Source organism: Durio zibethinus, chromosome 11 (assembly GCF_047325235.1).
Source record: "Durio zibethinus cultivar Kanyao isolate XHJ-2024 chromosome 11, ASM4732523v1, whole genome shotgun sequence".
Classification (NCBI taxonomy): domain Eukaryota; kingdom Viridiplantae; phylum Streptophyta; class Magnoliopsida; order Malvales; family Malvaceae; genus Durio; species Durio zibethinus.
In genome coordinates, this window is record NC_143172.1 from 20,520,214 (window position 1) to 20,541,315 (window position 21,102).

General features: G+C 30.4%; 1 protein-coding gene and 1 non-coding gene across 2 annotated transcripts; one reads left to right on the top strand and one right to left on the bottom strand.

Annotated features, from left to right (window-relative positions):
• Positions 1 to 258: 258 nt before the first annotated feature.
• LOC111290807 (growth-regulating factor 7-like) lies at positions 259 to 3,052 on the bottom strand. Its single transcript, XM_089768809.1, has 4 exons — positions 2,327 to 3,052; positions 1,903 to 2,070; positions 1,313 to 1,694; positions 259 to 1,153 (listed from the first exon to the last, which is right to left on the bottom strand). The coding sequence occupies exons 1-4, from the start codon at positions 2,589 to 2,591 to the stop codon at positions 436 to 438; spliced, it is 1,533 nt and encodes a 510-aa protein (XP_089624935.1). The 5' UTR covers positions 2,592 to 3,052; the 3' UTR covers positions 259 to 435.
• A 10,840-nt stretch (positions 3,053 to 13,892) lies between these two features.
• Positions 13,893 to 14,000, top strand: LOC149516184 (small nucleolar RNA R71). The gene has a single exon (XR_016346767.1). It is a non-coding gene; the product is annotated as a small nucleolar RNA R71 (small nucleolar RNA).
• Positions 14,001 to 21,102: the final 7,102 nt, after the last annotated feature.

A 21,102-nucleotide genomic window follows, 5' to 3' on the forward strand; every position in this document is an offset into this window, starting at 1 on the left:
ATTCATAAATAAATTTATTTATTATTTATTTAAAATTTATTTATTTATTATTCATTTATAATAATATTAATAAAATTATATTTTTATCTTTTATTTTAAAATTTATTTATATTTATTTAAATTCATTTATGTGCATTTAAAATTTATTTGTTTAAATTTATTTATTATTTATGAATTATTTATTTATATATGTTTATAAATATATTTATTTAATATTTATAAATAAATTCATTTAATTTAATTAAATAAACATGAATCAAACATAAATAATTTATTATTTAAATAAATAAACATAAACAAACAAAATAAATTTCTTTATAAATACAAATCACATGAATACTTTTAAAAATAAATGAGTTAACACAAATATTAGTTACTTTATGTTCGATTCATTTACAGCCCTGCTAATTTCCTTTAAGCCAAATCAAACCAATCTCAGGTTTGGTCCAACGAAGCAAGAGTTCTTTGTAAAACACCAGATGGTGAAGACACCGCAAGCGCCGCTGGACTACAGGAATTTCCATTTCCGGTAAGGGAAGATGATGGATTGGAGCTGCCTTCCGGGTCTTCTGTGGCAGTTGCGATCTTGCTTGGCCTTAAAACCTCTGCGAGTGGGCCTCCAGGTGTGGAAGCAGCCCAAGATGCAGGGGCTAACCAGCTTGAAAGATGTGATTTGGAAGCATACTCATGGTTCTGATCAGATTCAGTCACTCCTAACCCCATATGAATAGGACCCAACTCGTCATCCCTGATATTATTGACTCCCATTGACGGAGAAGGTGAGGACAAAGAGAGCTTCCCATTAGAGGAAACAGAGGTTTCAGCTCCAGAGTTGGCTTTGTGGTCATCAGATATACCAGTAGACCACGCATCAACAAAGCCTCTTGGTGTACCTTTCGGGGACTTATCTAGCTGGACTATTTCAGAGTTGAGAAACAAAGGGCAACTAGTGCGTTGTTGATCTTCTGTACCACTGAAATTGGCATATGAATTCAAGTTCAGAGGTTCCTTGTTATAATTTTGGTTGTGAACAAAGGTGTTATCAGCATTGGAGAATGAACTGGCAATAGTTGGTCCCATTTGCATGAGATGATGCCGTTGTTGGTCAGATGAAGCCAGGGGAATGAGTTCATTCATAATCCAGTCCGAGTTCCTTCAATGAGAAAAGAAGGAATGCCAAAATTAGAGACAGAAAAAAGTATAATCAAAACTCGAAACACACAAAAAGTAGTTTCTTCTTCTTTTTTTTTTTTTGGAGGGGGGGGGGTGTTAATCACTAATCAAAGAAGGTGGGAAGAAAGCTTCAACTCACCTAGGTTCCTTGTAGGAAGAAACATAAGTCACAGGCCAAAATGTTGCAGCTTTTTCACTTGGCTTATCGAGAAAACAAGTGGTCTGATTCTGCTGGAAGGGCTGAGTAAGAGTTCCAACAAACTGAGATGGAGAAGCATTCTTAGTGAGAATAACAGAGGAAGATGAAGAAAGAGCTTGAGTATGGGCATGGGGGGTCTTCTTGTTCGTAAGTTCCACAGGCTTTCTTGAACGGGGACGACCTTTATGCATGTGATGCTCACAATACTTTTGGTAAGGCGCCACATCTTTCGAACACCTCCATTTTTTTCCATCTGTTCTCCTGCACCTCCCTGGCTCGAGATCTCTACTTGAGAAACTTAGATTTAGAGCAACACCACCCACTGCCCACAACAAAAAGAACAAAGTGTTTTTTCAAACAAAAAATCTTACATCTCTTGGCATAGCTAGAAAGCAACCCTCCACTTAGTGAATATGCCAGTCAGACAACAAAAGGAACAAATTTTCTCATTCAAGCAAAGACATCCCACCAGTAAACATAACAGGAATTGATGAATAAAAAGGTAAGGTAAATAGAAAGAGGGAGATTACAGGCAGAGTGGGAAGCAACTGGAAATGAGGGACTTCCGCCAATGGGAATGAGGAGATCAGGGGGCACGGGAACAGAAGCCATCAAGTACTTGTATATCATAGCTTGTCTCTCAAGCTCCTTCCACTGTGCACTTGTAAAAGGAAACTCAAAAGATGCCGCCATCCCTCCTGTTAAAAAAAATCAAATATCCAAATTGTCTGTCTTAGTCAAACAGACAACTTTACTCTCTCTCTCTCTGCCTTGCTCATTGAATAAAGATGAAGGTTTTTTTTTTTTTTTTCTCTCTTAAATGGATTAGTACAGATATAATTTTCAGAGAGAAGAGAGAGCAAGAAAGGGGAGGGAAAGAGATAATTAAGAACGAGAAGAGACATGATACACTTTGCGTTGACTACGATGAGAAAAAGCAAAGGAAATTTCCACCTGGGGATCTGAGGGCGGTGTGAGAAGAGGAGGTTGTCGTGGGAGTAATGTCAAAAGGCTGCAGAGTCCTTACACCGACAGCAGCAGCAGCAGCAGCAGCAGCAGAAGCATTAGAACCAGAATCACTGCTAGCAAAAGACATCGTAAATATTATGGTCTTAGGCCTGTTGTTATTACCTGTGGGACCATTAGCATCAACATCACCAAAACCAATTGCATAAGGGGGAAATGGACTGTGATGATTATCATGGTGAACCATCATCATCTTCTTAGTTATTAATAATTCACAGCCAAGTCAACAGCTTCAATGCTACTACTCTTTGTTTGCCTTGTCTGAAACGCTAAAGCCAGCAGTGCTAATAATGAACCAACTTTCCCTATTTGGGAAACTGCCTTTTCCATTAAATAAACCACAAACCGCCTCCCCCTTTCTAAACTTGAAAGAAGGGTCTTAACAACCTCGAACTCTAAATCGTTTTGAATATGCAGAGAGTTGGGGAAAAGAAAAGGATAAATTTAAACCCAAGATTAAGCTAATGCTTATCTTTTTCCTTTTTTCCTCTTCAAATGACACGACCTTATAAATCTTTTGAAAAAACTAGCAAAATTTCTCTCTAAATGACTCGGTGATGTGATGTGAATAATGATGAGTGTGGTGTGGGGTTGATATGGGATTTTAGATTTCAGATATGGGGATGGGTTGCCGCAATTCTCGGCCTCTGCTTTGCTTCCATGCTTCCAACATTCGCACCACACTAGTAGACAAAATAGTAAAAGCGATTCTCTCTCTCTCTGACTCAACCTCATCTCATTAATGTGGCATCTATCGTTTTCTTCATGCAAAGCTAAAACACCGTACTAAACCATTCCATTTATTTTTTATAATTTTCATTACTCGGAAAATCAACCACCGACAGCGTTTGGGCACCTGTCCAAATAATTTGTTTTAAGCTTAACCAAGTCAACGCTTCTCATTTAAATTTTTTAAAATAAAAAAGCACCTATAATAAATGCATCAGTTGTTGGGGGCACGCGCACCATTAAGCTGTAATTAATGTTTTGTTAAAAGTCAATAACAAAATAAAATTTTATTTGGAAAACGATAAAATTAATTTAAATTAAATTAAAATAATAATAATAATAAAATTAATTATTATATTAATAAAATTAAAATTAATGTGAATATAAAAATAATAATGACAATAAAGTAAATTTTAATAAAAAAAATATCATCAAGAATATTAATTTAAAAACATAATAACAAATTATTTATATATATTTTAATTTTATTTAACATTTAAATTCTTGAAAATTTATTCAATCAAAATATTAACCCATATTGAATTATATTAAAATAATAATTAAGATTTTAAGGATTAAAAAAAATTGAAATATTTAATATAAAAAATACTTATAAAAAATATAACTATTCTTAAAATGATAAACAATGAAAAAACTAAAGCTATTAAATGATGTGTGTTTTTTTATCATTATACTATAGTTTAGAGGGCAAAAAAAAAAAAAAAAAAAGAGATAAAAGGGATGAAAAGAGAAAGGATCCGACTTTTGATAAAGAAAACATTCATCGGACCTTTGATGGTCCAGTTGAAAAATAAGCTGTAGCATGATGGATTAAATCTAACCGTGCCATACCAATGTCTGCCAAACAGGAGTATGGTGCGATTTGAGTCATATTCGCGTCGTATTAACCCTCACAACTAATCCAAACAGGCATTAAGAGTTCGTTTGTAAGCAAACGTACCCCTAATGGGGCTATCGTTTGCTTTAAAAAGTATGTGAAACGCGCTGAAATCTCTTTTGGATTTCATCGTGTTGTGTCAAAGTGTAATGGGTGAAAGGCAGGCCTTCTAGCTCCTGGGAGGCTTCTTCTCATAACTGTTACGGAGACGATTCCATCCTATTATATGTAATGCCGTGCTTTCCCCACTCTCATTTGTAGGGAGCTGCACAGGATTAATAAGAACTTTCTTTGGGAAGATACGGAGAATAAGTAGAAAATACACGTGCCTAACTGGGGTGAGGTTACTAAAGGAAAAAAAGGAGGCTTGGGATTAATGAAAGCAAAGACTTGGAACCAAGCTCAACTGACTAAATTGGTGTGGCGGTTTATGAACCATAATGAGGAACTTTGGGCATAGACCCTCCATGCCAAATACCTGGGACATGCAAATTGTCAGAAACCCAACCCGAACCCCGCTGTTACATGGGAGGCCATACGTTGGCCTGGTTCGGTTATGGAGAAAGGTCTTGGATGGGTGATTCGAGGTGGAGCAAATACCAATTTTTGGTATGACAAATGGGTTGGTGGATATACGATTCGAAATGTGATTTAAGGGCCTCTTAATAAAAACGAGGATCAGCTCAAAGTTAAAGTGATGCTTCATGCTTTTCTTTTCTAGAGAGACTTACCTATATCATTCCAACTGCCAAAGTCAGTGATTGATGCAATCAGAGTGGTCCTTTCTCAACTGTGTGGTCAAGAGGAGGATATTCCTTACTGGATAGCTTCTAAGGATGGAAACTTCACAACCCAGTCAGCCTATATTAAAACCATTCAGCTGCAAATGAGTAGTGTAGCGTAGTGTAGATAGAGTAGGAGTAGAGTAGTAAACGATTTTCTCACATTTTCTTGGCTGTCAAACAGCTTTACTTCCTCTCCACGAGTTGGTGGCTGTTTGGCTGGCATTTTCCAGCATTTCCTTGTTAAATTTCTGGTTTCAATGTTCCATTTACATTCCTTTATGTGTTACTTCAATTTACTTGCATTTCTTTTGAGCATTTACTTCAAATTAAGCTTTCAATTTCAACATTGTTTTAATTCTGTTCCAGATTTAGTGTTTCAGTTTTGAGCTACTATTTTGTTGAATTTCAATAACATTTTGATGTCAATTATTCTTAGGTATTTTAATACATATTCCTACATTAGTTAGCTCGCTTTACTAGCAGCTTGGAGATCAAACACCATGTAAATTGAGTGAAAATCGAAGGATAAAGTAGTGCTGTTCCAGATTCTATTTTTCAAATTGATGTGCGGTTTTGCTTGAGTATCTTTGATTTTATAGGCTTTTGAGCTAGATGAGGATGGTTAATGTTTGCTACTTGGTTGAAATCTCACCTATGAGGCAACATCTAACTTGAATCAACTTTATTTTTCATTCTAGTTTCTTTGAGTCTTGAATTTCATGTGCTGTTTGGTTCAATTCTGTTTCATTTTTTATTTCAACTTAGATTCAAGTTCTTGAGCCCTTGCTTTTGTTAATTTTGTTAATTCCATGCAGAATCTTTTACTTTTCATGTTCATTCACTTCTTTTTTTTTTTTTTTGTAATTTTCAAGTTCATTTACTTTCGAGTTCATGTTAATTAGTTGATGTAGTGTGTTGAATTTAAATTCTGTTTTTAGATTCGGTTAGTCTTGTTACTTTCATTCTTTTTCCTTTCATCGCAATTTAAATTGCAAACCTTTATATCACCTTAGTTATTAGCTACTTCCCATGTGATCTTGGGGAGTACAATACTTGAAGAGAGTTGGAATTTCAGTGCTGTTTGTTTCTGTTTTCAGAATCTATATGAGCTGCTGCCTTAGTTTGTTTTTGCTTTACTTCTTCTTTTGTTGAGATTATTCTTGCTGATAGGTAGATCATTTTAGTACATGAAGTGTCCATGACTTAGCAACTGCTGTTGGCTTTCATTCAATGGATTCTTTAGCTTTTTTTTTTTAAATTCACATTATGTTTGTTATTATTCCTCTGCTAAATAGTCGGTTTACGTGATTTGTTTGTCTTTTGCTTCTTCTTTAAGTGCTGTCATTTTCAATCCTAAAAGCTTGTAAAGTGGTTTTAAAGGATAGGATGCAAGATAGGATGAGTGGTGGGCAATATAGTTTCTTTTAGGGGTTGAAGGATGTAGAAAAAAAAAACGTGCTGTTAGGATAGAAAGAAGAGGTGATGGCAGTAGCACTAGGCTGCTGCCCTTTTCGGGTTGCCACTTTCGGGTTTCAAGGTTCTGTTTGATTTTTTATTTATTTACTTGTTGTTTAAGTTGTAAATGGAGGATTAGAGCACATCTGGAGCAGATTGTAGTCGGTTAGGGGCTTTGTAGTGTTAGCTTTAAACGATTTCAAGGGCTGTTTTCCTAATTTTTCCCATTTGTTTTCTTTCTTAATTTCCTTTGCTTTTCCTTACTTATTTTCCTACTTGTTAGCTTAGTTTCCATGCAATTTTTTAGAGCAAACATTTCGAATTTGAGGATGAAATGACACCTTTTTTGGGCTGTTTCCAGTTTTTGCTTACAAGCTATTTGCTTTTATTTTCTTTGTTTTTCATGGATTTTTATGCTAGACAAAGATAATATATATATATATATATATATATATTTATCGGTGCGGTCATTAATCTGACAAAAATTAAATGCTACATCATGAAAGTCATATTTAGAAACTCGAAAGAATTAAGTACTATACGATGGGAGTCATTTCTAGAATCTTAATTTTTGCTGTAATTTTGATTCTGTGATTTTATATGTATTTTATATTGAACTTGACGGAAATGTCAAGTTTTAAACTGGGAAGATTGTGACGTCCCAATCTCATATTGAAATAATTTGAGTATATGATATACTATATATATAAATATCTAAACTCATACTTATGAGATGCTTTTTATTTGACAAAATCGAAAAACCTTCAGGTTAAAAAAAAACAATATCTTGCTAGTTAGATGCGGATATCTACATGTTATTATATGGAGACATCATGTATGAGGCTTCATATTACTTAAATATAATATTTTCTATTTTTCATGCATTTAAAGTTGAAAATATTTGTTTGCTATTTTATTTAATGTTATGAGCTGATTTTAATGTCTTTATCTTGCATTTTAAGTTTATTTACATATTGATTATTGCTAGTTTAATGTTAAGTCTTCTAAGTTTCATGTTCAATTTGAGTTTCCATATAAATTCCAAGTTAAATTGCTTAAGTTTCATGTTGATTATCTATTGGTTTTTTAATATATTTTTTTCTTTAATTTTGCTCACTCTCTCTTTAGTTTTAGTTAAGCTTATATATACTTTCATGCTTCTTAAGTATCATACAAATTAAATTTCTTTACAATTTATGTTTTAAGTATTTTAATTTTCATGTTATTTAAATTTCTTGAAATTTAATTTTCATGCACTTAAATTTTTTTACAATCTACCTTTTATGCATTTAAATTTCATATCTTTTAGTTTTATGTTTTATTTAATTTTTATTTTATTGTAATTTAATTTTATACAATTTAAATTTAATATTTATTTAAAATTTCAAGCACTTTTAAAATTTTGAAGATTTGAATGCACACAGAGTGCCTAATTTTAGAAGTTAACTCTAGATACTACTACAAGAGAGATAATATTCAGAGTTAATATTTCTATTTTATTACTTGTTTGATCGATATATACCTGTGGTATGTGCATATAAGGTTATTTTTTGAAAGTTTTTATACATGTTAGAAATAATGAGAGTACAATAACAGTTTAAATGTTAAAGTCATAAGTAAAATTTGAAATCCAACATTGATGCATAAGATATATAAAGGCACAAAGATTCATTGATTTAGAAGGATAAATTGTTATGCATTGCCCATATGAGACAAGTTTACTAAATCAAATAATGTTGACATTGAAATATGATATCAAGTTCTAATAGTCAAACTAATTGAATTTATCAAAAAGGATGAGATATCATTTGTGCATACTTGAAAGTTGGTAGGAGTAATGAGTTACTCACAAATAGTATATGCGAGATACATTATTAATATGATCGTGAAGTGGCTCTACTGCTAAGACTTATCAGAGTTAGCAACAATTAGTGGATTAGATGTTAAAAAAGTTTAACATGGAATTCGAAATAGGTGATAATATATAGCCATAATGCATAATAGCAATTATTTGGAGGCATTTTAAACTAGAGGAGATTGTATATTTGTATCTTAACACAAATACAAATCTTTTGTCTAAGGCTACAAAAGGATAGATGTTTGGATCATTAGCTTAGTAATGCTAATAAAGGATTTTTATAGTCATTAAAATAACAACAAAAGTCATGTGAAATGGAATACAAGTTTTATTGTGATCTGAATAAGTATTATGACTAATAATAGAGATTATCAAACATATAATCAAGCACATTGCCATAAGATACCTTGGAGCTATATCCTTGTAGAGACACAATTGCTAACTGAAAAAGTGTGGTATTGAATACGTTAGCGATTAGCTCAAGTGTAAGTAGGAGAATGTTAGTGTATGCCCTAGAGCTAATTAAATTGGATAGGGATATATTGTTATTGATGCATTCTTATCACTTGTTATTCATGTGATAAAAGATTTTTTTTTTCATCATTAGCATAAGGATAAAGAGTTACCAATGTGCTAATTGGATGAAACCTATAGAATACAATGGCATTGCAAGGGAATTGTAAAAGGTTAAAATTATGAGATCCTTATGCATCAAAACTATGTTTCTAAAATTGTTCATGTTTATTGTATTATTGAGATAGGGCATTAACAATGCTTAAAGACTGATACATGTTAAGCTTCTTTACTTATAAAGTAAGTAGCTAGTTTCATAGGTTGAAGTATAGGTAGGTTGAAGTATAAGGATACTTAGGGATAACATGAATGTGCTTTTTTTAAAATAAGTTAACTAAACAAGTCTCATTATGAGAACTCTATTTAGTATTTCACTCAGGTGTCTATGAAAATATTTTCATGTATTAGTTGTATAACTAGTTTTTTTACTTGAGATAACGAGTCATCTTGTATGTGAATTATCATACTTTGATTTCACCTTATAGGTCGAAGCTCCTTAAGCCTAAAAAGGGTGTTTTTGGTATAGTCTAAAGCATATAAAGATGGATGGGTGGTCAAGATAAGATCCATCACTCTAAGTGATTGCTGCTTTTTAAGTTTGTAAATGCACAAATCATTATAATGTAATACATTGATGAGTGAATATTATTCCCTTGAAGATTATGAAATGGATGCTTGGAAACCAAATATCAAAATTAATCTTTTTGGCCTTATATTTAGTTAATTCAAAAGTTAGGTGAAGATTGGTTGAAACAAAACTAAAAGGTTGTTTAAGATTGCTAGAAAATGAAGTATAGGTTGAATACGTAAGTAAATGGCAAGAGTGAAGCCAAAAAACTATCAAGGGCTAAATAAAGCTAGTTAAACTTAGAAAACATAAAACCAAATGTAATAATGCTATGTAGGTCGATTGAAATGCTACACAAGATGATCACTTGTTAATACTTGGTGTGGCCAAATATAAAAGGAACAAGGAAAGCAAGTTTGTAAAAATATAAACTAAATGGAAGGTAAAAATAATCATAAGGTGATTAAAGCTTAAGCAAGTAAATGGCAAAACATAGAACTTGGAAATGAAATTTGAATTTTAAATTGCATGAAATGTAAAAGAAAGAGTTTTAAATGAACTTGAAAAAAAACTTTTATAAAAAATGAAAAAACTTGAAAACAATGGCTTTTAGCTAATTTGTTATTCTAGCCAAACTTGACTAAAAAAATACAAAAGAATTTAGTTAAAAATCGAAACTAGGAGAAGAAAAAAAAAAGAAAATGATATACTCTACAAGTGAGCTAAAGGTGCTATTTGTAGTACAAGGTCATGGGAATATGGGATGAACTAGATAGTTCGATTCTAGCTAAAACACATTTGAATTTAAAAAGCTTTCTAATTTAACTAAGAGTGAAATGCCAACTAGGAAAAAAGTTGTTGAGTTGAATGCTTCTGTGGTCGAATGGTGAGCTTGAAGTGGTCCACTTATGCCATCCTTGTTTTGGTGTCCATGTTATGTTAATTGCATTTGAAGTTTAGATGAAGGAATAAAGAAGATTTGACCATTTTGAATTCTTCTCCCAATCTTACTTGATTTGTTTCACTTGAGTTCAAACTCTTTTGAGATTCGAAAGAATCCTCATACGCCATTCTTCTTTAACTTGACCAAATTTACTTGCATGGTTTTAGGCTTTTTAGGTCAGCATTACATGTGGACTTGGATCAACTCTAGGCTTGTCACATTTTCATGGTTTTGAGTTTGCTTATTTTGCATGGATTTTTGAATTCATACGTACCATGCAAAACATACAAGCTTTTTAGCCTTTTTGGTTCAAATTTAGTTAGATTGTCCGAATTTTTCATGTAAACCTGAAAACAAGAATTTAAGCACATTAAGGAAAAAATGGTAAAAATTCATCAAAGATCACAAAAATTTTCAAAATTTAGGGCAAAATTGACATATGAAAAATCATAATTTTTACAATCATCACATCCTCATATTTAGCTTTTTGCTTGTCTTCAAACAAATAATCTTAAATTAATCATGCTAACAACCAAAATATATGGATTCAAAGTCTTATAAGTTCTCATTTTCACATTATGGTATAATTTATAGATAGTTATGAAAATAGATAAAATATAAAACTTAATTAATAGTAAGCTCCTAATTTCTTGTAACTTTTATGTGTGTATTTTTAATCTATCTTTAATTTATGCATGAAATCTAAGCAAAGAGTATGCAAAGTATGCCACACATATTAATTCAAAGATAAGGCATACTTCATAAGTTTACTTTTCACATTCCCTTTCCACTAATGTGAACTTACATGCTTAACTCAAGATTAATAGGTCTTTACAGGCTTGAAATGTCAAGCTTGGTTCATGCTTGGGTTAAAGGTATGATGAACGACATTTTAGACTTGAAAAACCTTTGCTTATGCATTAGTCTTGGATCTTTTTTGGACTTGAGAACTTTTTGAGACTTTTTCAAAGTTAGGGCATCTTTCTTATTTGAATTTTTTTTATAGCCATTTTTTACTTTTGTTTTTGCAACATTTTTTTCTTTTCCATGTACCTCCTTACCTTCAAAATATACTTAACTCTCTTACTTTTGTCACTAAAGTCCATAAGCATATAGGGTTGGGTGAAAATGATGGATAAATTAATAAAGGCATGGGTTAAATTATTGTGGGTGATTAAACAAGAAAAGGATAGTGTAAGCTTAAAATAAGATGATTAAGGATAAATCATATATGGGTCAACTTAAAAGGTTTAAATTGTCTAAAGATGGCCCAAATTATATCTTTAATTTAAGTATATTCTAAGATTTTGGCTCGAGCAATGAGTTGGTAAATTTTACAGTAACATTCATGCCTTAAATTTTTATATAACTTTGTACTTACATAACTTTTCACAAAGAATGATGTATAGGTCAAGAGTAAAGGGCATATAACATGAAAATTAATAATCAAAAGGAAATTATGCTTATGACATCATTTAGATATTTACTACATTCATATTTTTTTCAAAAATCATACTTAAGTTAATAATGATAATATTAAGAAAAGCTAAGTAAGAAAATATTATAATGATTGCAAGAATATCAATTTGGTTTGAAAACAAAGATTTTTAGGAGTGATTTCAGAAAGTTTTGAAAAAATTTTGGTGCAAAAACTTTCCTCCGCCACACTTGAATTATACATTATTTCTAATAAGATAGTTTAAAGAGTTAAATGTTAAGGGAAAAAAGGATACTCTCCTATCTTTGTTTTTTAAGGCCGAAGCCTTTAAGATCCTTTAGCTCAAAGTTCCTTCTTTATTCTTACAAAAACAAAATAAAAGCATACTTATCCATAATAACAAAATAATGGAGAAACTGTAAAACTTTAGCTGCTTTTTAAACAATGCTAGTTTTAATCAATCTTAATCATCCCTAAAGTCTATAAGCTACCAACCTTTTTTTGGTATTTCTACCTTTTGTTTTCTTCTAGCTAGAATGACATAAGCTGAATGTGATTTTGGGTTTGGGCTTGCCTTTTCTTACTTGATTTTGGTATAGATCTTTATGGATTGGTTTCCTTTCTTTTATGCTTTTAGGTGAGACATTCATTGATGATCAACCTTATCCTTAAGAATTCCTTGTTTTCTAGTTTTAAAGGTAATTTTTTTGTCTTTAAACCTTAATGTAACCTTATAATTATAAACATCAATTAAAGCTTTAAAAGTTGCTAGGAAATGTTTTCCTAAAATGATTAGGGCTTCACTATTTATCGTGTCTAATATTACAAAATCCACAAGAAAAACATAATTTACCCACTTTTAACAAAACATTCTCTATGACTCCTTATGGCTAATTAATGTATTTGCCCATGAATCAAATGTTTAAGGTTGTAGTTTTTAGTTCACTTGCTCTAGATTTCATATCACATAATGCTTCTTTAAAAAATAATGGGCCAATTGAATAAAAAATGCAAAAACTTCCTAGATCGTCTAGCTTAGTAGGTAGAATTTCTTAAAAGTGCTAGGTTACATTTTTCAATAAGTTTAACTGTCTTCAGTTCCTTAAGCAACTCATTTCATTTAGGCTTTAGCAAAGCTTGAGCTACTTTATATTTTTTCTTCAAAGATGAGATTTTTTGAGTGAGTTTCATTTTCTTCATTTTTTTCTCTTTATCTTGGTTGTCTATAATTAGAACCAGACTTCTTAATATTTTTTTTCCCACTTAGAGTAAGTTATCATATTCAATCTCAATTTCTTCTTCCTTCATTCTTCCTTAAGATTTTTTTCAGGGTCTTCTTTTGGATTTTTTTTACCTTATTTTATTTCTTACTTCTTCAAACTTATTTTTCACTTTAATGTCTTCATTTGGAATCTTCACAAAACTAGACAAGTTAACTGCCATAAGCTCATCCATTGTATCATTATCATCTTAAATGTAGATTTCTTTCTTTTTATATGAGAAAATGGCATTACATACTTTTTTATCTTGCTTTTTTAGGTTCGATTCAATATTACTAGGTAAGAATCATATTGGATAGTTGGCTAAGGCATTGGTTATTTGGCCTATTTAGATTTTTAGGTTTTTTATGGATGCGACCTAGTTTTGAAGTGTGGTAATTTGATTTTAGAGTATTTAGGAAAACATATCCTTCAAGTTTGGCTTTTTTTCTTATGGTGAAGGTTGATATGGTGGTTGTTATTGTTGGTGAAAGTTTGAAGCTTGTGGTTGGTTGTTGTTTAAAGTATGGTTTTGATGGTTTTTTTTAGGTGGTTTTCCAACTAGAGTTGTAGTGTTGCTATAGAAGTTGTATGGTTGCTTGGTTGGGGCAATATGAATGGCTTCAGTTCTATATTGGCTTCTATCAGCTGAATGAGGTCTTTCATCGATATCACAGGTTAGAAATAGGCTTTGTATGGCTTGGACAAGGGTTATAGATGTTTGCGTACCTAAGGCTTCTATTTTCTTTGTCAAGGTAGTTAGTTGAAAGGTGATTGAAGTTAAAATGTCTAGCTCATATACTTAGTTACCTTCTTATGGACTCTGCTTTCAGTGCCCCATTGGTAAATTTTGGAAGCTATCTTTTATTAGGTCGTAGGCTTTTTCAATGGACTTACTTATTAAGGCTTTTCCAGCAATTGATTAATGGTTGTCCTTGTTAGCAGCGTCAACCCATTGTTGAAGATTTACACTTGTAGCCATTTTGGCAAGCTATGATGTGGACATTTCCTTAGCAATTTCTTATATCTCTCTCATGAGTAATAGAGTGTCTTTCTTTAAAACTATTGGAAAAATGGTGATTTTATTTCTCATCCTTGTTGTCTTGGCTGAGGGAAAGAATTTATCTAAAAAATTTTGCACAAAATCATCTCAGGTTGTGATTAAGCTGAGGGAAACGAAGCTAGCAAATTCTTTACTTTGTCCTCAAGAGAAAAATGAAAAAGTCTTAATCTTATTATATCATAAAAAAACACTGGTATATTTAAAAGTGTTACAAAGTTTAAGAAATTTAGAATGAAAAAGGTTAAGATTATCATTTGGTAAATTGCCAAATTGTATTAATATATGAACCATTTGGATGATTGAAGGCTTTATCTCAAAATTGTTAGCTTGGATTGCCAGCCTCCTTATGGATGGTTGTAATCTTTAAAGGTTTGAAACTTTATAGTCCCTCAATGTTTTATGATTTTCTCTATGATTTGCCATTGCGTTAGGCATTGTTGATTGCCGTTAGGCATTGTTGATTGCTTTCTTCTTAGTCTTCTAAGTATTTTTTCAATCTTTTAATCAATCAGAGCTAAATCAACACTTCTAGATTTACGCATGCAAATAAAAGATCAAAATCGATACTTATAAAAAAAAATCTACATTACAAGAAAAGAGAGTTGGTATTGATATTAGTTTTCTTCCATTGAAATAAACCTTGGCAATGATGCCAAAACCTTGTTTGCTACTTTTTAAGCCTTCAAGTGTACAAATCGCTATCAAGTAATATAGTGATAAGTATCATTCCATCAAAGATATGAAATGGGCGTTTAGAATCCAAGTACCAAAATTAATCATTTTGGCCTTATATTTAGATAGTTCAAAAGTTGGGTGAAGATTGGTTGAAACAAAAGTAAAAGATTGTCTAAGATTGCAAGGAAATGAAGTATAGGTCGAATAGGTAAGCAAATGGCAAGAATGAAGCCAAATAACTGTCAAGGGCCGAATAAAGCTAGTTGAACTTACGAAACATAAAATCGAATGCAATGATGTTATAGAGGTCGATTTAAATGCTACACAAAATGATCACTTGGTAGTACTTAGTGTGGTTGAATGTAAAAAGAACAAGGAAAACAAGTTTGTAAAAATGTAAATGAAATGGAAAGTGGGAAAATCACAAGGTGATTAAAGCTTAAGAAAGTAAACATCAATACATAGAACTTGGAAATGGAATTTGAACTTTAAATTTCATGAAATGTAAAAAAAAAAAAAAAAAAAAACTTTAAAAGAACTTGAAAATAACTTGTATAAAAAATTAATAAAGCTTGAAAACAAAGGATTTTGGTTAGTCTGTCACCTTAGTAGAACTTGACTAAAAAAATACCAAAGAATTTATCTTAAATTCAAAACTCGAAGAAAAGAAAGAAAAGAAAAAAAAGGGGATACTTTACAAGTGAGCTAAATGTATTTATTTATAATATAAAGCAATGGAAGGGGGAATAACCTAGACAGTTTAGTTCTAGCTTAAACATATTTGAATTTAAAAAGCTTCTTAGTTTAGATAATATGAAATGCCAAATAGGAAAGAGGTTGTTGAGGTGGATGCTTATGTGGTTGAATGTTGAGCTTGGAGTGGTTCACTTGTGCCATCCTTGCTTCGGTGTCCATGCCATGTCAATTGCATTTGAATTTTAAATGGAGGTATGAATGAGATTTGACCATTTTGAATTCTTCTCCCAATCTTGCTTAATTTTTTTCTTTTGAGTTCAAAATCTTTTGAAATTTGAAAAAATCCTCATGCGTCACTTTTTTTTTTTGAATTGAAAGAATCCTTGTACACCGTTTTCTTTTTTATATTGGCCAAATATACTTGCATAATTTTAGGCTTTTTAGGTTGGCATTTCATGTAAACTTGGATCAACTCTAGGCTTGTCACCTTTGCATGGTTTTAGGTTTGATTCTTTTGTATGTATGGTTGAATAGTAGTCCACCACCTTTGCATGGATTTTTAAATTACATGTGAATCACGTAAAAAATGCAAACTCTTAAGCCTTTTTGGTCCATATTTAGTTAGACTATCCAAATTCTTCATGTAAACCTGGAAAACAAAAATTTAAGTAGAAAAAATGGTAAAAATTCATCAATGATCACAAAATTTTTAAAAATTTAGGGCTAAATTAACCTATGAAAAACCTTGTTTTTAACAATTATCACCAAGAAATATGAGGTGATATATCTTTTTTTTCTTTTTTTTTTTTTTTTTACTTTAGTTAACTTGAAATATCTTTGGCTAAAGTATATTGACGAATTTAGAAGAAGAGTTTCTTGCTAATTTATACATGTTGACTAGAAAGTTGTAAGAACTAATACTAAAGGTGCTTATAAGTAGACACTTCACCATGATTATGCCTTTTTTGGAAATATGATGAAGGACCAAGTTATACTGATAGACTAAACACTGATAGGTTTGTTAAGACTATTTTGACTCTCTTGCATTTAGGTGATTATAATGTATTACTAGATACTGTTTATGATCTATAAATATAATTAAATAATTCCTATACTAATATGAATTTATATTCATTGCCAACATGTTGGAATCCTATGAGTCACACACAATAATCACAATGCCAAATTAAAATTGGGATTCAATTAAATAGAATTTAATTGAATAAAAGCTAAAAATTTGAAGGACTTAATTGAAAATTTTAACTAAATTATTAGGGCCAATTTGGAATTACAAAAATTCTAAATTAGAGCTTTAGCAAAACAAGGGTTACAAATACAAAAGCTTATGCTTTTGTCGCCCTTCTTTAAGGTATATAGGAATATACAACTACTAGGTTACTTTGTGGCATTATGTTTTCATTCACTTCTTTTCTTATGTTGCATATGTTGGAGAACATGAGAAAATAGTTTCTCTCTTGAGGTTTGTCCATGAGGGAGATGAAGCTTTTGGTTTAGCCTTATGAACCACCTTGCTAGCATAAGGGTTCCCTAAACATTGAAAAAGGATCTGGACATGTGGTTGTGTGGATGACAACTGGAAGCCAAACACTTAGATGGCTTAAAGTCTTGAGATTTCTCGGTGTTTAAGCAAATCAAGGCCTGTTCTAACTTAAGATTACGATATCTTTGAGTTAAGGACTGACTCAAATCATATGGATGACTATTAAATTGTTTTTAATTTCAAATAGTGCTGCGAAGTGATCTAATAAAGGTTTTGATTTTGTATTTTTAAATTTATGCTTTTAATTTTACTTTCGTTATGCATGAATGTTGTATAAGTTTGACCCAAGACCCAACACCAAATTAATATAGGATTAATCAATTAAGTTGGACATAATTGAAAGAAACTGATAACAAAAGGAATGAAACCTTACAAAGACTAAATTGAAAGGGCTATAAAGAAGTTACAATCATAAGGGCAAAGTGGGAATTTAAGGAGAATTATAAATTCATTTTTTACTAGCCCTAGTTACACATCTTAAGACCTTTGAAAAAGGTCTCTAGCAATTGAGTTTTACAAAAACACAAGTCCTTATAAGCTTAGAGAAATCGACAAACACAAAATTCCTTAAGTTTGTATCAATTTTTCTTTTCACTAAGAAAATCTATTTTCTTCCTCCTTTTTAATACCTTAAGGCTAATTGCCAAAATAGGACTAGTTTTTTTTTGTTTTTTTTGGAATACCTACTAGCACAAGTTTAGAATCCCTTGTTGTGAAGGTTTCGATAAAGGGCTGTTAGATGAATTACTATTAAAGGCCAAACGCTTAGGTGGCTTGAGTCTTGATCACTTTTTAGTTTTTAAACACAACCAAAGGTTTTTTAACTTTTGATTACAATATCCTAAATTTAAGTATGATTCTAAACATATGCATGATTAAAAGTTTTGAATTACATACATAAACACAAGTATGATCATGTGGTTATCTCAATTTATTTATTTATTTTATTCCTCTGCATTCTTTGATAGATATATGTATAACTATGATATTTCTAGTCCTTTGATGTCAAGACAACTATTCCAATAAAGCCATGACATTTAAGACGTGCTCATAACATCGAATATGAAACAAATTTCCTTTATTAATTAGCTTATTTCTTGAAAAGGTATCTTTAAAAATTCTAATTTTCACATCATTGCTTGAAGCATTATCCATAAAAACTCTAAACACCATGTTTTCAACTCCTCATTACTTCAAACACTTGAAAATACAATTAGTAATCTAAGCACTATGACAAGGAAGAGGTATGTGAACAAAGTTGATAACACTCTTTTGCAATCTCCAATTAGAATCTATAAAGTTTGATATAAAGAACATTTTACTCAATCTTATAATTGTTTGACTTCCACAAATTTATTGCAAACTGATCTTGTTGACATTCTTAAAAAAGCCTTTAATTTCTTCTTTTCTACTTCATAACCTTTTACAGAATCCTTGTGATAGTAATACGTGATATTTTTTCACTCTCAACAAGCATCCTATGTTTTTTGCATCATGTTAAAACTTTCTTCCAAAATAAAAAAAGATGTTCATGCATAAGTATCTAATATAAAACTGCCTCTTTCTTCTTTACCGTATTAGACTTGCCATTTATGAGAGCAAGTTCTATTTGTACATTACCATTTATATCTATTAATAGAAGTTTATCCTTTGTTGTTTACTCTTATATTCATATAAGGTTTCAAGTGCTTTTTAAACTGAATTGTATTTTTACTTGCATTTATAGCAAGCTTCTTCTTGTAGTAGGCACACTTTTCTTTTCGGAACCATCACAATGGCTAATTTCTTATAACCTTAACCAAACAACAAAACTCATTTATCATTTTTTTTTTGCATTACATCAGCATCATCACATTTTTTATCATTGGCATCAACAACTTATGTTTATTTGTGTTAGCACCAATAGAGTCTAAAGTTTTAATCAGAGAACAATTATCATCATTTTAAGACAATCTGATTTGCAAATAAATCTATTATTAGCTGAAATGGTACAAAGAAGACATTTGTGTATGGTTGATGACATGTCTTAGTTCTCTATCACAAAAAAAAAAGACAAACCACAGCACAAGAAAAAATATTAAAGAATAACATTGATATTTATTTTACAAACATTGATATTTATATATATATATATATGTATATTGTTATCTAAACATTTTGTTCAAAGTTTCAATAGAGGCAAAACAACAAATTTTGTTATAGGAAATGTTCTGGAAAAGGATTTAGTAGGTAATGCATAAATTCCATAGAACTAACTCTAGTTATGCACAAACAACATCGGCTACAAGAAATAGTATTTTTAGTGGAAAAAAATTTGTCACTAAAAGTATAAAATTTAGCCACTAAAATTTATAGTGAACAATTTTAAAATCGTTACTTGTCGTCACAAGTAACTCTATCACTATTGTATTAGTTACAAAATTTATTAAGTTGTCACAATAATTCATTTTTTTTACACAAATTTTGACACTAAAAATATGAAATATATGACCAAAATAAGTTGTCACAATAACTCACTTTGTAGTAATAACTTTTTTGACTCTAAAAAATTAGAATAGTGACAAAAAAGTTGGCATAATAATATAATTTTCTTATGACGATAATATCAACTCTAAAAGTATTGCAATAGTTACAAAAACTATCATCACTCATTATTTTTATTAGTGACATTTTTTTGCTCACTAGTGTTCATCAAAATAGTATTATGTTACAAATATTAAAATTATTTTTTGAAATAATTATTCACTAATAAATTAGTTATTGTCACAATAAAATTTGTCAATTTATAAAAGACTATAATTAGTAACTATAAAAAAATTATCACAAAAACTTACACTTATAATTACAAAATAATAGTCACTAAAAAGTTATTTCAAAATAAAATATGATTCAAGTGACATAAAAATATGATCACCTTATCTATTTTAGAAATTAAAAAAATCATGACAGTAATTATAAATAAAATACCAAAATATATATCATGATTTTAATTTCCTAAATCCAATCTAAAAAATAATACCCAAAATGCAATTATCAATAAAACCATACTAGTATCTTTCTACCAAAAAACTAAATAATTATTAAAAAAATATTTAATCCACAAATATGATAATATACAAGTGAAAATCCAAGCTAAAAGTCCATAGTTGATCCCAATAAAGTTCTCTCTTTATTATTTTCCTACAAACAAATAAATATAGGAAAAAAAATAAGTCAATGAATAGTAAAAAAAATCTTATATAATTATTAAAATAATATTAATAATTGAAATTAATTATTTAAATAATATACTTACATCATTACTTAGAGAATTTGACGTAGATGCATTGGATAACACACTAGACATTAACCCTTCACTTGCTAAACGTACAAATACATGTTTAACTTGTTTCAATTCCATGGTTTGTTTCTCAATAAATTATTAAGAGAAATGGGTAAAAGAAATTTACATCCAACATTTCATAATTGGTCCATTCTTAACCTAGGTAAAGTCCATTTTGTTGTGATAGAAATAAACAAAAACAAATAAGTTTTAGGAATAAAGATACCAATTGTCGTTCCAAGGATTCCATTCATTTTTTTTTTTAATTTCAAATAGCTTAAGGACGAATACGTATGGAATGGAACTATTCCAACCCCCAAGTAAAGAACTGTTATAAAATTAGTTAAAAAAAAGTTTTAATCCACAAATATGATAATGTACAAGTGGAAATCCAAGCTAAAAGTCTATAGTTGATCCCAATAAAATTTATTCTTCATTATTTTCCTACAAAACAAATAAAAAAAAGAAAAAATAAGTCAATGAATAGTAAAAAAATTATCTTATATAATAATTAAAATAATATTAATAATTGAAATTAATTATTTAAATATTGTACTTGTATCATTCATTGGAGAATTTGATGTAGATGCATTGGATATCACACTAGACATTAATCCTTCACTTGCTAAACATATAAATACATCTTTAGCTTGTATCAATTCCATGGTTTGTTTCTTAATAGCCTTACCTTAAGCCATAAGTTCTTCATGTTCAACTTTCATATTTTTTGAAGTTGGATGTTGACCTCATTTTGTTTTTTATGATTTCAATAAGCTTTTCAACCATTATCTTCACATGTTTCTTTGCAACTTTAACTTCTATAATAATGTGACTTTTTCTTGAAAGATAGATGTGCTCCTTTCAACACCTACACCAAGTGA

What these genes read in the sequence shown, in the direction of transcription:
- LOC111290807 (XM_089768809.1), bottom strand. Translation starts at nt 2,591, where the DNA reads ATGATGATGGTTCACCATGATAATCATCACAGTCCATTTCCCCCTTAT. An exon ending in AGTTGCTTCCCACTCTGCCT is followed by an intron (nt 1,695 to 1,902) that starts GTAATCTCCCTC and finishes TGTTGTGGGCAG; the next exon opens with TGGGTGGTGTTGCTCTAAAT. An exon ending in TCTTCCTACAAGGAACCTAG is followed by an intron (nt 1,154 to 1,312) that starts GTGAGTTGAAGC and finishes TTCTCATTGAAG; the next exon opens with GAACTCGGACTGGATTATGA.